At 41.8% G+C, this 16,319-nt stretch overlaps 2 protein-coding genes across 2 annotated transcripts in view; both read left to right on the forward strand.

Moving 5' to 3' along the window:
- The window catches only part of LOC108130038 (pneumococcal serine-rich repeat protein), a 45,661-nt gene extending 35,033 nt beyond the window's left edge, over positions 1-10,628 (forward strand). Inside the window, exons 2-3 of the mRNA XM_017248387.3 lie at positions 9,420-9,839; positions 9,906-10,628. Coding sequence (XP_017103876.2) covers positions 9,420-9,774 — 355 coding nt within the window. The 3' untranslated portion in view covers positions 9,775-9,839; positions 9,906-10,628. The remainder of the gene's footprint in view (positions 1-9,419; positions 9,840-9,905) is intronic.
- Positions 10,629-11,402: 774 nt separating this feature from the next.
- PolA1 (DNA polymerase alpha catalytic subunit) lies at positions 11,403-16,302 on the forward strand. Its single transcript, XM_017248143.3, has 6 exons — positions 11,403-11,512; positions 11,570-11,764; positions 11,826-12,832; positions 12,897-15,454; positions 15,514-15,992; positions 16,052-16,302. The coding sequence occupies exons 1-6, from the start codon at positions 11,497-11,499 to the stop codon at positions 16,243-16,245; spliced, it is 4,449 nt and encodes a 1,482-aa protein (XP_017103632.2). The 5' UTR covers positions 11,403-11,496; the 3' UTR covers positions 16,246-16,302.
- Positions 16,303-16,319: the final 17 nt, after the last annotated feature.

The following is a 16,319-nucleotide window of genomic DNA, read 5'->3' on the forward strand; positions in this document are numbered from 1 at the left end:
TTATAATTCATCTATGCGTCACTTTTGAAATTTGAAGCTGATGTGGGATCAGTCTGTGGGATATGTCTGGCTGACACAAAAGGTGAGCAGGAAAAATAAATATTAATGTTGATTTTAAAATTGAATCATTGCTTTGTTTAACTGACTCATATTACTGATTCAACAGCTACATACGTAATCCTATTTTTTATATAATATTCGACCCATTCAGGTGTTTGTTTTTCTAAAAACAAAATACTTTGAAGTAATTTCCTTGAAACACGGAGCGTTACTGCAAGTCTACACCTCCAATTGGTTGTTATTTATGTTTGGCCAACCATTTTAGCCCGACTTGACTTGGCCTGAACCTTTATTTTGCCTCCGAACTGAGCTTCCCAAAAGAAGACATACACCAAGTATGCAAAGTCTGTCTGTACCCCAAGTACCTGACTAACCCTGACTTTACTCTTCATTGCACTTTTGGCATTGAGTTGTTGCTGCTTCTGCTGCTGTGGCTGTTGTTGACGACGAGTTGCAAGTTGTTGCCTATAAAAAAAAAAGAAACCTGCAACTTGGTCAAAGTGTCGCCCTGACATGTTTTTTGCAAAAAAAAATATATATAAGACGTTCGGGAGGAAGACGATGAGGAGCCAGAAAAAAAACACTTTCCGTCTTTACGCAAAGCTGAAACCGCAAAGTGTCTTTGGGAAAGGCAGTCAGTCGGAGAATCGGAGAATTGGAGAAACGGAGACGGAGTCAGTCCATGACATGTTTGGACTTTCTGAGCAGGAAGCCAACAAACGGCAAGTGGCATTGTGTCTCCGCTGCAGCGTTGTCGTTTTTGCCACAAGTTGCACCTACAAACATGTGCAATCTATAAGCTACACTAAGGGAAAAATTCTAAAATTCCCAGAGAACTCTAAGATTTAAGATGCATTACTTCTTAAGGAATTTCTTGCAGTGCCTTGAAGGAGGCGGCTCCCAGGGTAGGCCCCGTACACTTGAGTGCTTCAGCAGAAATGTTTTGAGGGCATCGCAACATGATGTGACCAAGTCTAGGTCTCTCCCTCCGGCCCAAAGCCCCGCACCCTTCTATGGACCCTCTTTATTCCCACATCTTAGTTGGTCAAGTGGGCAGCAGAATTAAGTCAGTGTGACAAACAATAATTTCCTTATTTGGCCGGCCTTTTGGCTGGGAGAAGCCCCATACTGGGGACTGTGGACTAACCTTCCAAGTGGGCCACTATTACTATTTTATGACTCCCCGGCGCAGTTAATTTCATGCAAATTATCCGTCTGAATAGTGAAAACGCTTTTGTGGGTGTTGTCCCCAGTCCACTTGCATAATTAAAAGTTTCGACAAAAGTTCCCAAACAAATTGGAGCAATTTCAGTTTCTATTTCTGCATGTAATACCCCAAGTCTCAAGGCACAAAAAACAAAACTATTTTGTTAAATTTTTTTTAGGCAATTTTTTGCTTTAGTTTTTGTTTGTTGTAATTGCGAAACTTTAGCTTCAAATGATAAACGAGAGGGACACGCCCCGCTAACGAGTTACAAGCGCCGAGACAGAGTTAGTTCGGCCGTATTTCTTTGTGAAACATTTAAACAATTGTCTGGCTGGGTGTCTCTAATTGATAGTGTCGTGATTTGGCTTGTGCTGCCTGGATCTCGTTGGGATATAAGTAGTTAGGTACATTTAAAAAAAACTAATGCTTTAAAGAAAAGCCGAAAGAGACGGTTAATAAATAAAGCCGCTGTTAAGAAATGCAAACAAAAGTTTATAAATTATAATTGGCAGGGGGTTACAAATGTTTCTGAAAATAATGATTTGTAATAAAAAGAGCAGCTGAGACTACAGAAATAAACCATATTTCAAACTCCTTTAAAATATGTACTAGTATGTGATTATATTTATTTAAATAAACCAGATAAATATTATTAATTTCTTTAACAATTATTTACAAATAAAAATAACCATTTTCACAGCAAGCCTTATGACAATTATCATTTACTTAATATCTAAGCAATAAAGTATCTCACATTTTAAAAGCAAATATCATCCATTGCCACAGCTGGAGGCTGCTTCTAGAATTTAATTAATATTAGAACATAATTCTCTGGAAGAACCTTGCACCACCGGTCGACACCTTTCTAATTGCCAAACGACATTAAAAATCTTGATAATTGCGTATAAAATGCCAAGTTGGTAATAAAATACACCCAGTGGCATACACCCACGCCGCAGATACTAACTTGCACGCTGGGAAGTCGACACTTGCAGCAAACAGTCTGGTTGATTCATAAACAAATCAGAAATTGTCATCAGACATAAATGTTAATTGAGTTTTATGGACTTTTGATATTTCATCGTGAATTTTCATTAGACATGGGGGAGCTTCCTTATGTCTCGACTTCCGTCTGGCCATAAATCTATTGACAAGCCCCGGCCCCCAAGTATCTTTCTTAATGATTGATTGAATGCGTTTTGTCAGCACTTTTGTTGTACTTTCAATTTCACTGTTTTCTGTGCTTTTCCGTTTTTCTTTCTCGAGTATATTTATAATTATGAGCAAAACGCTTTAAAAAACCTTACTTCTTCCGCTTACGGCTGACGGTCGAGATGCAACTGTCGAGATATCCAGATATTCAGCACAAAACGGGAAGCACTCGAGAATGGTCCGATCGGATCGAAAACTGCAGCTAAAAATGGCTTTCAATGTACCCCGGCTGGCCCGGCTCGGTCTTTGTGTGAGATTTGTGTTTTTTTCTTTGGTTTTGTATTATGTATTTTTTGAAAGGTGTTAACCAGTTGCGGAAGTTGTTTTTATGCACTCCTCGATGCCACTCTGATAGCAGTTAACTGACAAAAAGAAAAGTATTTTTAACTACTCGGCGTTGATCAATCGTTGGTCAGCTGCCACAGGAAAGACTTTTTATAACTAACTGCTCTGGAAATTAAGTGCTATAGCAAGGCCTTGGCATGGATGCTTCAATTTGAATTTTTTGTTCACCTTAAAGACTCGCCATGAAGAAATCTTCGGTCTTTAGACTGCTATTGACCATGTTAAGGTTAGCATTGTTCATAGTTAGGGTTGGTACGATCTGTTCCGCGAAATATACATATTTTGAAAATATAAATTAACCTGAAATTACTCCAAGCTCCTAGATATCTGCCATCTGAATTAAAAGGCTTCTGTCGCACTTATCTCCAATGTGGGGTAATCTATGCCCCAAAAGAATGGTTCGTTAAGTCCCGGCAGACTCGCCCGGTCAATTACCTAATCAACCCATTTCTTTTTTTTAGTGGCCACAAAAATCCTGCTCCATCTTGGAGCGCTTATCTTTGCATCTCCAGGCAATGAACAGTAGCTAATGCAGAATCTGGAGTTGCGGTTCTTGGGCCTTCCTGGGTGAAGCCTTTTAACGGCATCTAGCACCTAGGAAAATTGCCAGCGCTTTGGGGTCAGTAATTAATTCACATCAACCTGCTGCAAGACGCCTGGGATGCCTTGGACGCCGACTTTTGGACAATTGGCCAATTCATGCGCTTTAATTACTTCATAAAAGAGCCTCGTATCTGGCAGTAACTTTGAAGTTGGCCAGCCGCATTATGCCTTTAGTCTCAAGACTTACAACCTATGTTCATTACACGAAAGGAAATTTAGTTTGAAAAGGATGGATGTGTCTTAAATAACACTTACGTTGAGTCCTATTTGAAGTCTCAATTATTATCTAATTTTTTCAAGTATATATACGAATTTTTCAGTGTAAAAACTAACTGTTCTTACAGCCATCGCTCTTTAGAAACTTTTCGCGCCTTTTATTGCGTTTTGAGAGCTATAGGTTATTTTTGTTCTTTCTGAAGACGTTTTTTTTCAAAGAGCTTCCCAGACTGCCACCTTTTGTTGTTTACCTGTAATGATAACCTTAGGGGGCTTTGGGATTTTGTTTTGCTCTAAAAACTGATCCATGATGCTCATTTTTATGAGCAATCGAAAAGTAATTTCCAAGGTTCGGTCAACTTTTTGTTTAAAAAGAGAAATAGAAGAGGAAAATTATTGTTTTTTTTCCTCTAGCGCCAGCAACTGGAGTGTAAAATATGATTAAGTGCTGTTCACTCTCGAATGCATTGCAACAACCAACAATTCATTAATTCACCTGTGTTAATCACTCACTTATCGGTTTACACCTGCTGCTTAAAACAAAACTACTCGAAAATTGATTAAGAGTGTGCCGCTTTCGCTGGCCACTTGTAGTTTATTGTCTGGCGGCTGGAATATTTCCTCCTTCGCATTTTCAGCACGAAATTCTTGTTTTATTATTTAATGGCAACGGTTTAAACAGCTCCTGCTGTACCAGAAGCTTGAACAAGCCTGGCCAGTGAGAAGAATGTGAAAAATGCTAGAGGAAAACTGGAAAAGTTTATGTGCAATTTAATTGACTCTAAAGTCTTGGAATCAATTTGTAGCTCCTGGTTCATAACGACAAAGAAAACTAAGGTCTTAAAAATATTTCTAATTACTTTATCAGCTGGTGAAAAGTCCAAGTGCCGAAGAAATTTATAGACAAAGTCGGAGAGAAGATGGGGAGAGAACGATGAAGAAAATTCTGTCTGGGCAAAACAATTTGTAAATTGCTTCCGACAGCAAATTCAATAACAACAGCACCGGCCAGAAGCGGCAACTGCTGGCCACGGCTGAAAACTGGCAACTAATAGTTACTTTCAATCATTCATCATCGATTTCAATAAACAATTTCAATGGTCAAGACGAGAGACGCACAATAGACGAGGCAAGGTGGGGATCGCTCACTCCCCTTTGAAAGAGGCATTGAACGTGTGAAAGATTTGTTTCACTTCTCGAGGCAGTTGAACTTTCTGGATGGGATGCGGATGGGGACGGGGGATGTTGCCTATGGACGCTTCTTCTCCAGCATCTTCTTCGTCTTCATCTTATGAGGGGCGATGACTGGTCGAAACAATCAGAGATCCATTTGGGCTTTATGCTTGACCATCTTCTATTCCTTTTGCCACTATAATTGGAAATTCTCGCCGCTTACATAGTTGCAAAATCACAAATGGATATTTGACGAGCCGCAAAGCACTTCGATCCATACGAAAGTAACTTTTGTGGCACATGCAACCTTGACATTTCGTGGCGCCCAAAGCGCTCTGATCATTTTTCTCAAAAAAAAAGGGAGAACGCCCCTGCTGAATATTAGAATATTTCAAGACGCGATTAAAACGTGTTTCGATTCCATGCGAGCCGTTGCGGTAATCGCCTGAAAATGTCAAGAGTCGAGCGAGTCAAATGATGCGATATATATTTTTATATAGACATTACTTATGGCCGGGCAGTGAGTGGATTGTTAGAACCAGTCAATACCAATAACAAGTCGGTTGAAGTAAGTCAAATAAATAATCTTGCCAAATACGCATAACAAAGAATTTAATTAACTAAAAATACATTTTTTCGTACCCTTTTAAAAAGACTTACATAAAGTCTAAAATTACACAATGCACTTATTAAACAATTAAAACAATTATTTGGCAAATTTAGCAATCTCTCTCAAACTGTAACTCTAATCATATGGAAAACACCTGTGCCTGTGCCTCCAACATTTTTAGTCCGACATCCATGTAGATTACGACACTTTCCATGCCATTCTGCCACCATCTCTCCATCGCTCTCCTTTTCTGGCTCTTCTGGAATATTTTTGTCGTATGCTAAACAAAAGACTCAAGCAACGAACTTGAGGTTGGAAGCTGGAACTTGGCTCACTTCTGCGCGTTCCTCTTCCTCGCTTCTAGCGGATAATTGTGGCATTAAAATTGCTTTTCATTTGCCTCAAAATGAAGCAATTGTTAAACCTTGGACTAAGGGGAGCATACAGGGCCCGATGGTGTGGCTGGAATAGGGGGGAGGAAAGCCATGCGGATGTGAAACTGCGCGCGCATATGCGGCGCTTCTTTTGTTTTCTTTTCTTTCGTTATTATATATTTTCTTTTTGCCACTTTCTGGGCAGCTGCTTAACATGCCACACAAGCTGGCAGATGCACCAGACAGGTAGCATAAAGAAGATGCAACTGCAACAGTAAAAATATGTAATTATGTTAGAAGGCAGTCGATGGCTTCAACTCGGTCGTAGATGTATAGAAAAAAAAAGCTCTTTATTAAAAATAAAAGATATTTTATTTTATAAAAAAGAAAGGTTAACCATTTGTGGGCTGAATATTTTTTCGAACAATTTTTCCCTGTGCATGAAAAAACTCCCTACTTCTGGCATACCAACTTCTGGTGCCCCACTCGATACGATAACCCCTTCCTCATTCTTATTTATTGTAATGTCTGGGTTTTATTTGAATTTATTATGCAATCTGTTTGGTTTTTGCTCTTCTATTGATTCCGTTTGATGGATTTATGTCGCGGGTATTTGACAAATTATAATGCCTGGCATTTGCCTAATGTTTAGCATCTGAGAGGCATCGTCGTTCGTTCCTATGTTATTGGCCAACTATCTGGTACTTGGCCAGCCAAAACTAGTTTCGGTCATTTGTCAAATGCCTGACAACTTCGTGACATCGAAATTGAAATATGTGTGCGGATGCAAAGCGGTAATGATTGCCACATCAAATTAACTGCCAATCTGGTATCATTTTCATTGATCTGGCGATTAAATTGCAACAGCCGAAAATCACTCAATTTGTTGGCCAAAAACCATAACTCCCCATAGGCCCCCTCGCCCTTCACTTTCGATCGGTTCGAAATTTATGCGACCGCTGAACTTGAACAGAGTCAATAAAGCTGCATAAATAAAAATTAAATGGGGAAGCAAACAAACATCTTGAGCAACCCGAAATCAGCTATGATTTATTAAGTTAACCGGTCTGATCCCCATCAAGCTGTTTCCATTCCCCGCTCCAGTCGCCCACCACCCAGCGCGATGAGAATTGGGTCAAAATTAGCAACTCTTTAAGCCAATTTCGATGCGTTTTAGTACTGGGAGAAGGTGGGAACTGAGTTATGGTATTTCAACAAGTTCTGTCAGTCACAAAGATCTCTGTCAGGAATTTCATATTGCGGGAATTGTAGTAATTATTTTAACAAACAAAAAATACACCAAATGCATCTAAAATTCAAATGGGAAAGCTAAATATCGCCTTAATTTGCAATAAAAACTAACAAATTTTTTTAGAGAAAATAAAATCGTAAATTGCTTGAAAGAAACATGAATATTTTGTTAACTAGGTTGCTACGATTAATTAAAATTCTTCCACTCTGAATGACACTCGAAAATATTCCCACTGCAATAATCAAGAGACTGGCTCTTGTACTTTCCCCTGACATTGCTACAAATACCAAACCAAATAACAAAAAAAATCCCCTTCAACTGTAAATTGTGTGAAAAATGGCAAACTCTCAGATACAGACAGTCGTCAGTCACATATATGTGTGCTGATGGGCCAGACAATATGAAGATGTTTATAATATTATAATTAATTATGCTTTTCTGAATGCTTCAAAGCCTCAAAGTCAAAGCAAAGTTCAATGCCAAAACGAAAACAAACACGGACCAAAACAAAAGCCGCCGGCCAAGCTACATTTTGAATGCAACTCCCAGCTGATAATGCTTAATTATATACACATAAAGCGCAGCTCCATCTTCATAGCCATCGCCACAGCGGGCTAAGCACAAAAAAAACAAGAACAATGGCCCCGCAAATGATGAACAAAATTGTAAAATGAAACCCGAAGATAATTCACACGGTTCGAGCACTTGAGCAAAGGGCATGAAAATGCGAGCACTGAATCCAATAAACTCTATTGAAAGCTTGGCAAACAAATTTAATGAATATAATTAAGATTTTTAACTCCGACAGTGACTCTGACCCACTAAGATATTTATATTAAACAGAAGATCAATATCGCAATCTTCAGTTAATACAAAGCCTCTGATAAATAGAAACAAGACCTTACATTCTAATGAGATTGGGAGTCTAAAGCACTGACAATATAAGGAAGTTCTCAGTCTAATTTTCACGTTGATCCCAATCCAAGTACAAAAATTGCACTCGAAGTGCACTCTAAGGGCAAGCGTGGCTCAGATTAGCATCAACAAGCAAATTATATTGCCCAAATAATTGCCTCAATTAACCAAGCAAAGCCGAATGCCAAATCTATCGTAAAAACACAGCTCAGCCAAAAAAATAAAAGCAAAAAACAGCAGTCATTAAGTCTCAAAGTGCAGGCGACGGCAATTAAATGTTTATGTTGGCAAATACTCCTACCAAAAAAGGTTTCTATCGGTTTTGGTACAGATGCCTTTTTAAGGCAAATAATTAGACAAATTTCCAAAATATCCAAATTATATTCTCATTTAAAAAAACACCATTTTAGACTAAATTAAGACATATATAAGGCTGTACAACATACTTCACCTACAATTATTCCAATAACTTTCGCTTTAGAGATCGTGCATGTTAAAATCATTGGAAAAATAATAAATAAATTTGTTATACAATTGTGTAAATATTTGCTTCTCATGAACCCAATTACAGAGATCCCTTTTTGAGCGCATTTGAAAATCAAGTGAACCGATCCACTTGAATCGCTCAACGATTCCCCAAGTGGAAGTTACCCATTTTTTGGGGTTTCCACTTTCAGGTTACAATGGCTCCCAACTATATACCCGTATACCCCTTGAGTGATTGAGCTCTCGGATCGACTTACTAACGTATTGATGTCTCATCCGGCTCGGCATTCATTTTTCATCACACTTTATTTACCCAACAATTTCAGTTCGCCGCAAAACAATTATCTCGAGCAACAAAAAATATCCAGGTTGCTGCTGTTTGTGAACTCATTTGCATATATATTTTTGCACAACACCGCAAACAAAATAAAAACCTTAAAAATATATATATATATAAGTATATATTTAACTAAAGTAGCTCAAAGCAAGCTCGGCTCATAAACAAATTGATTAGCGTCTTTGGCGTTGCAAGAGCAAGAGCAAGAGCAGCATCAACAAAGACCACTTGGCACTCGAGATAAAAGCCAATGGATCATGAATAAATTGCTGGCCATTTGATGGGAAAAAGCAATGACTGTTGCTAGGCTAATAATGCTGGGTATTCGTACCAAAAATCTGGCCGAGGCCTCATCCTCATCCACGTCCAAAGAATTCGCAGTTGTGTGCGATCTGATGGGACACACCTCTGCGGCTGTGGGGTGATCTCTTCACACTTGGCACGTGTACTTGGGTGTTTAGTTTTTGCTCAAATAAAAAATAAATCAATTAGCGCAATGACTAAGCTTAGCATCCCTAAATACATTGTTACCTCCAGATGTTGTCATTGATTTGAAAAAAATCGTATTATGAATTTTGATTAAAGAAATAGATTTCAAAAACTTATCTAAACTCTTTTCTTAATTCCAGATACATAACTCCAGCAGCAGCGGCAACGGCAACAGGCACCTCGTCGAATTCTGCAACTGGTGGCACCAGCCTAGCGGTCTATCCCACTGCCACCGCCCAGGTTTACAGGTCCAACAACGGTCTGGATGTCCTGGACTGCGCTGGACTGGAGCACCACAACACAGGCACCACCGCATCCGGGCACTCTGGCAGTGGCTTCTCGCAACGGTTGAGGGAACTGGCCGCATCCGCAGGACTGCTCTCCCTTAAGCCACGACAGCCCCTCAAGCCGGTGATCAAGACGCGTGGTTCTCCAGGTCCGGAATTCCCCAAGAAGGTCACCTTTAGCGCCTTTGCCACCGTGCAGGTCGTATGAGACAAGGCCAGAGGGGGTCATCGGTGGGTCTAGCATCTGTGGCATCTGTGCAGGCGCAGAGCAAGGTGAGAAATTTTTAAAATAAAAACTAAAATTAAATAAATACTAAAGATAGTTTTTTTTCTTTGCAGTTTCATCTTGCATCTTGTTAACCGTTGTTCGTTGTTATTTAATATTTGTTGCTGTTGTTAAATGTTTAGCCAAAACTATGGGAACGGATAATTATTCCTGAAAATGATGAAACATAAATGAAAAAATGTTGTGCCATGTCCGTGGCTTGAGAATGAAAATGACAACCATATAGAGAAAATAAAACTCCCCATAGCTGAAGAAAATACCTCAAATACCCGAAGCCTCTATCGTCTCTACATCTACAAAACTTTTGCTCCATCTAAGTTACTTTCCTTTGGTAGACTGACTTTTCGAAAACTTTCCTATAGTTCCTTCTATTCAGCATCCCCCCCTCTACTAAAACAGTATTTTCCATCTTTCCTCACTATATCTTCCTCACATCCGAACATCTATGTATAATTTAAAGACTATTAACGCAAAAATTCTAAATATTTTCTACAAAATTGTAAATATATATGAATTTTTGTTTAAAAACAAATTAAACGGCAAATATAGTCATTATGTATTCAAAATAAATATGTATGTCTAATATGTAAGTCTGTTTTGTGTATGTGTGTATATATATAAACCAAGATTTTGCATTGATTATGTAATAAGTTGAAAGACATAATTCTCGAATCAACACATATATTAAGCGACACTGCTGTACATTATATTTAAAATAAAATCAAATATATTATTTAAGTCTAATCTAATGCATGATAAATAAAGTAAACATAAAACAAATCTACCAATTGTCTTTTTTTCTTTAAAGGGACTAGAAAATTAATGTTCGATTTCTGCGAGATAAATGAATTTGAAAGATTTATTTAAAATTATTTAGTTAGTATTTGTTTTTTAATATATGTTTTTTAAACAAAAAACAACCATTACTGAGGCAAAATAATAAAAAAATTCTATTAGATTTTATTTTTTTTTAGGCTTTATTAGAAAATAATAAGCTTCTGGGACTTTTATTTTGATTTGGAACTACTAAAAAGAAAAGGGTGATTATTTTTTAAAGAAAAGTTTTCATTTTCAAAAAAGACTTTTGTTGAAAAATGTTTTGATAAATAATAAATATCTCCGGCTTATAAAGGTTTTAAAGGGTGTTGAATTTTAGAGAGTACGTTAGTTTTGCCAAGAATTTATCATTAAACTCGGTTTACAAAGTATATATATTTAGTAGTATAAAAAGTATATATATTTATGATCAAGATCATTTCTTAGGTCAATGTATCTGCTAATACGGATGATTTTTTTGAAGTTAAATGTCAGAGGACGCTCCTTTATTTGTTCTAGGAAGTATATTTATCGAATTCATCAATTAAAACTATTAAATTAGTTTTTTTTTAGCTTTAAAAATGAAACTCCGCAAAACCATGTTTGAATTAACTGCCTAACAGTTTCTTTTACTTTGCGCTTAACAGCACTACAATTTCTGTAAATAACAGTATCTGTACCTAACAGAAAATACTAGAAAATATCGATACATTCCCGCCATTCCCGCCATAATGAAACTCCGCTCTAACAAACCAAACTTCAGAGCTGAGCAACGGAGGCAATTAGTAAATATTTGAAACCAAGAATTGTAAATATTCAAAGCCAGCCATGTCCGATTCGCCTTGTAAGTTTAAAAGCAGATAAACCTTGGTCAGGTTTTCATATTGAGTTATACTTTTAGCCGGACCCCGTGCCAAGCGGCAGCGCATTGACAAAAATGGGAGATTCGCTGCCTTGGAACGATTGCGCCAATTAAAGGGCACAAAGAACAAATGCCAGGTGGAGGACCAGGTGGACGATGTCTACGAGGTGGTCGATGAGCGGGAGTATGCCAAGCGCGCCCAGGAGAAGTACGGCGACGATTGGATCGAAGATGGTAAGTTCCGGATGATTTACTCTCCGTTCCGTAAGAGGAAACTAATATGACACCTTCTCAGATGGCACTGGGTATGCGGAAGATGGTCGCGACTTTTTCGAAGATGAAGATGAGTACTCCGACGCCGAGGAGGAAGATAAACCTAAAGGGAAAAAGAAGAAAGGCGTCTCGGCCAACAGCAACAAGAGGCCACGTGAAAGTGATAAACCCGCCAAGGGAAAGGCATCCATCAAAAATCTGTTTAGTAATGCTGTGCCCAAAAAAGTGGACATTAAAACCAGTGTGAAGGACGATGACATCTTGGCGGATATCCTGGGTGAAATTAAAGAGGAACCGGGAGAAGTATCCACCAAAGTGGAGAAGGTCATAGCTCCGGCAAAAATTGCAGCAGTCAGCAGAAAATCCGAAGCCGCCGCAGCCAAAGATTACATGAACAGTTTCCTGAACAACATCAAAGTCCAGGAGCAGGAGCGCAAGAAGGCGGAAGCCAGTAGCGATCACGAAATGCTGGAACGCATCCTTAAGCCCAAAGCCACTGTGCCCAACAAAAAGGTGGCCACGTTTGCCTCATCCACAGTGAAAAAGGAGAAGGATATCCCAGAAATCAAACCCGCCGCCAAAGAACCTAGCCAAGATGCATTTTCCGACAATGAAATGGATTTCAGTTGCCTGGATGACGACGAAAACCAGTTCGATTTGGAGCAGGCGAAGCAGCCAGAGGAGAAGACTGCTGAAGCCAAGTCCGTAGAAAAGATAGTCCCCAAAAAGGAGCCCGTAGAATCGCCACCGAAGCCAGAAGCCGACCCTGAGGACATGAGCAAATTGCTGAGCAATTGGGAGTCCATTTGCCAGATGGACGATGACTTTGAAAAGTCAGTAACCACCGCAGAGATGGAGGGCCCGATTTCCTCCAGCGAGCAGTTGCGCTTCTGGTACTGGGAGGCCTGGGAGGATCCAGCAAAGCTGCCCGGCGAAGTCTTCCTCTTTGGACGAACAGCCGATGGGAAGTCCGTCTGCGTTAGGGTTCAAAACATAAACCGGGTGCTCTACCTCTTGCCCAGACAATATGTAAGTATTGGGAATCTTCTAGCTTTATAGTGGCAGGTATTTGAATGTATTCCTTTCTCCATAGCTTCTAGATCCGATTTCGAAAGAGCCCACCAAGGAAAAGGTAACCGTGGCGGACATCTACAAGGAGTTCGACAGCGAAGTGGCTACTGAACTGAAGCTGGAAACATTCCGATCCCGAAAAGTGAGCAAAAACTTCGCCCACCACGCCATTGGCATTGACGTGCCCCAGACCTGCGATTACCTGGAAGTCCATTATGATGGAAAGAAACCAGCGCCCACCTTGGCTTCAAACAAGAAATACAACTCGATTGCCCATGTCTTTGGATCCACAACGAATGCCCTGGAGCGTTTCCTGCTGGATCGAAAGATCAAAGGACCCTGCTGGCTGCAAGTGAGCGGATTCAAACTGAGTCCGGCGCCCATGAGCTGGTGCAAAACGGAGGTGACTGTGTCGGAGCCAAAGAGTGTGGAGTTGGTCCAGGACAAGGGCAAGCCAGCTCCTCCACCACCACTCACTCTCCTCGCCTTGAATGTACGCACCTGCATGAACCCGAAGACCCTGAAAAATGAAATCTGCATGATTTCCATGCTCACCCACAACCGATTCCATATTGACCGGCCGGCTCCCCAGCCCGCTTTCAATCGTCACATGTGCGCCCTGACCCGACCCGCGGTGGTCAGTTGGCCACTGGACTTGAATCTGGAATTGGCCAAATACAAGTCCACCAAGATATACAAGCACGACTCGGAGAAGGTCCTGCTGAACTGGTTTCTGGCGCAGTACCAGCAAATAGACGCGGATCTGATTGTGACGTTCGACGCCATGGATTGCCAGTTGAACGTGATCACCGATCAGATTGTAGCCCTGAAGATACCCCAGTGGTCGCGAATGGGTCGTCTGAGGATGACTCAGTCCTTTGGCAAACGATTGTTGGACCATTTTGTCGGACGGATGGTCTGCGATGTGAAACGGTCTGCGGAAGAGTGCATTCGAGCCAGGTCCTATGATCTTCAGACTTTGTGCCAGCAGGTCTTGAAGCTCAAGGAATCGGAGCGCATGGAAGTAAATGCCGATGATCTGCTGGAGATGTACGAGAAGGGTGAGAGCATCACCAAGCTTATATCCCTGACCATGCAGGACAACTCCTACTTGCTGCGTCTAATGTGCGAACTGAACATCATGCCGCTGGCCTTGCAGATCACCAATATTTGCGGAAACACAATGACCAGAACCCTCCAGGGAGGTCGCTCCGAGAGAAATGAGTTCCTTCTGTTGCATGCCTTCCACGAAAAGAACTACATTGTTCCGGATAAAAAGGCTTCCACTCGACGCGGTGGCGGTGGCGATGCAGAAAACACCATCTTGGGAGATGCCACGTTACCTGCCCGTAAGAAGGCGGCCTATGCCGGTGGCTTGGTGCTGGAACCCATGCGTGGTCTCTACGAAAAGTTCGTCTTGCTGATGGACTTCAACTCCCTGTACCCGAGCATTATTCAGGAGTACAACATATGCTTCACCACGGTCCAGCAGCCAGTGGATGCGGACGAGTTGCCAACACTGCCAGACTCAAAAGTGGATGCTGGTATCTTGCCCCTGCAACTGAAGCGCTTGGTGGAGTCCCGCAAGGAGGTGAAAAAGCTGATGGCAGCTCCCGACCTCTCACCCGAACTCCAAATGCAGTATCACATTAGGCAGATGGCCCTGAAGCTGACCGCCAACTCCATGTACGGTTGCCTGGGCTTTGCCCATTCCAGATTCTTCGCCCAGCACCTGGCCGCCCTGGTCACGCACAAGGGCCGGGAAATCCTGACCAACACCCAGCAGATGGTCCAGAAGATGAACTACGATGTGGTGTACGGTGACACCGATTCCATAATGATCAACACCAACATAACCGACTATGACCAGGTCTACAAGATTGGTCGCGACATCAAGCAGAGCGTGAACAAGATGTACAAGCAGCTGGAACTGGACATCGATGGTGTCTTTGCCTGCCTGCTGCTCCTCAAAAAGAAAAAGTACGCAGCGGTCAAGCTGAGCAAGGACTCCAAGGGCAATCTGAAGCGGGAGCAGGAGCACAAGGGTTTGGATATTGTGCGTCGTGATTGGTCCCAGCTGGCGGTGATGGTGGGTAAAGCAGTGCTGGACGAGGTGCTGGCTGAAAAGCAATTGGAGGAGAAGCTGGATGCTGTCCATACCCAGCTGGAGAAGATCAAGCAGCAAATCAACGAGGGTGCAGTGCCACTGCCACTCTTTGTGATCACCAAACAGCTGACCCGAGCTCCTCAGGAGTACGCCAACAGTGCCTCCTTGCCGCACGTCCAGGTGGCCCTGCGCATGAATCGGGAACGGAACCGGCGCTACAAAAAGGGTGACATGGTCGACTACGTTATATGCTTGGACGGCACCACAAACGCTGCCATGCAGCGAGCCTACCACCTGGACGAGCTGAAGAGCAGCGAGGACAAGAAACTGCAGCTGGACACAAACTACTATCTGGGCCAGCAGATCCATCCAGTGGTCACTCGAATGGTGGAAGTGCTGGAAGGCACTGATGTGAGTAGGATTGCCGAAAGCTTGGGAATGGATCCCACAAAGTTCCGGCAGAATGCTCAACGGTGGGTACAGCTTTTCAAATCCAAGAATCTTTATAACCTATCCCCTATATCCCTTTCAGTGCCCAGCGCGAAATAGCCGAGCAGTCGGAGGGCGAGTCCTTGCTGAAGACCACCCTACAACTATATCGATTGTGCGAACCGTTCCGGTTCCAGTGCATGTCTTGTAAAACGGAGCAACTGATGGCCAGTGCCTATCGTCCTGGGGCTAGTCATAGCCATGTTCCGGTGCTCCAGCAATGTGCGAAAGCAGAGTGCCAAACGGCTCCCATTCAGTACCTGGCCAGCATCCGAAATCAGCTTCAGCTGGACATAAGGCGTTATGTACAGCGATTCTACAAGAACTGGCTGGTTTGCGATCACCCGGACTGCAACTACAACACGAGAACCCATACCCTGAAGAAGGATTTGCGACGGCCGCTGTGCCAGAAGTGTAAGAGTGGCAGCCTGCTGCGACAGTATACAGAGCGGGACCTGTACAATCAGCTCTGCTACCTGAGATTTATGTTCGACCTTGGAAAACAGCAGCTGCAGCAGAAACGTAAGTGATGAAGCCAAGTCAGCACTCTATTATACTCATCGGTGTTTATTTTTTTGCAGCCACCCTCACCCCAGAACTGGAGCAGGCCTACCAGCTTCTGTACGAGACCGTGGACCAGCACTTGCAGACCTCCTCCTATGTGGTCATTTCTCTGAGGAAACTCTTCGGGCGCTCCCTCACGAATATGGGCATGCAGACGGCAAAGCTAAAGGCCCGAACCGATCTAGTTGCCAGCACTTTGGCAGATGTCTAATGAGTTTAATTAACTAGCCTTTGTTTTTAAAAGAAATTAAAATTACTACAAAACCAATATTAAAAACTACAACT

The sequence above is a fragment of the Drosophila bipectinata genome, chromosome 3R (assembly GCF_030179905.1).
Source record: "Drosophila bipectinata strain 14024-0381.07 chromosome 3R, DbipHiC1v2, whole genome shotgun sequence".
NCBI lineage: Eukaryota > Metazoa > Arthropoda > Insecta > Diptera > Drosophilidae > Drosophila > Drosophila bipectinata.

Excerpts from the sequence above, each read along its gene's own strand:
- PolA1 (XM_017248143.3), top strand. Across the intron at positions 11,765-11,825 it reads CGACGATTGGATCGAAGATG|ATGGCACTGGGTATGCGGAA; the intron begins GTAAGTTCCGGA and ends ACACCTTCTCAG. Across the intron at positions 12,833-12,896 it reads ACCTCTTGCCCAGACAATAT|CTTCTAGATCCGATTTCGAA; the intron begins GTAAGTATTGGG and ends CTTTCTCCATAG.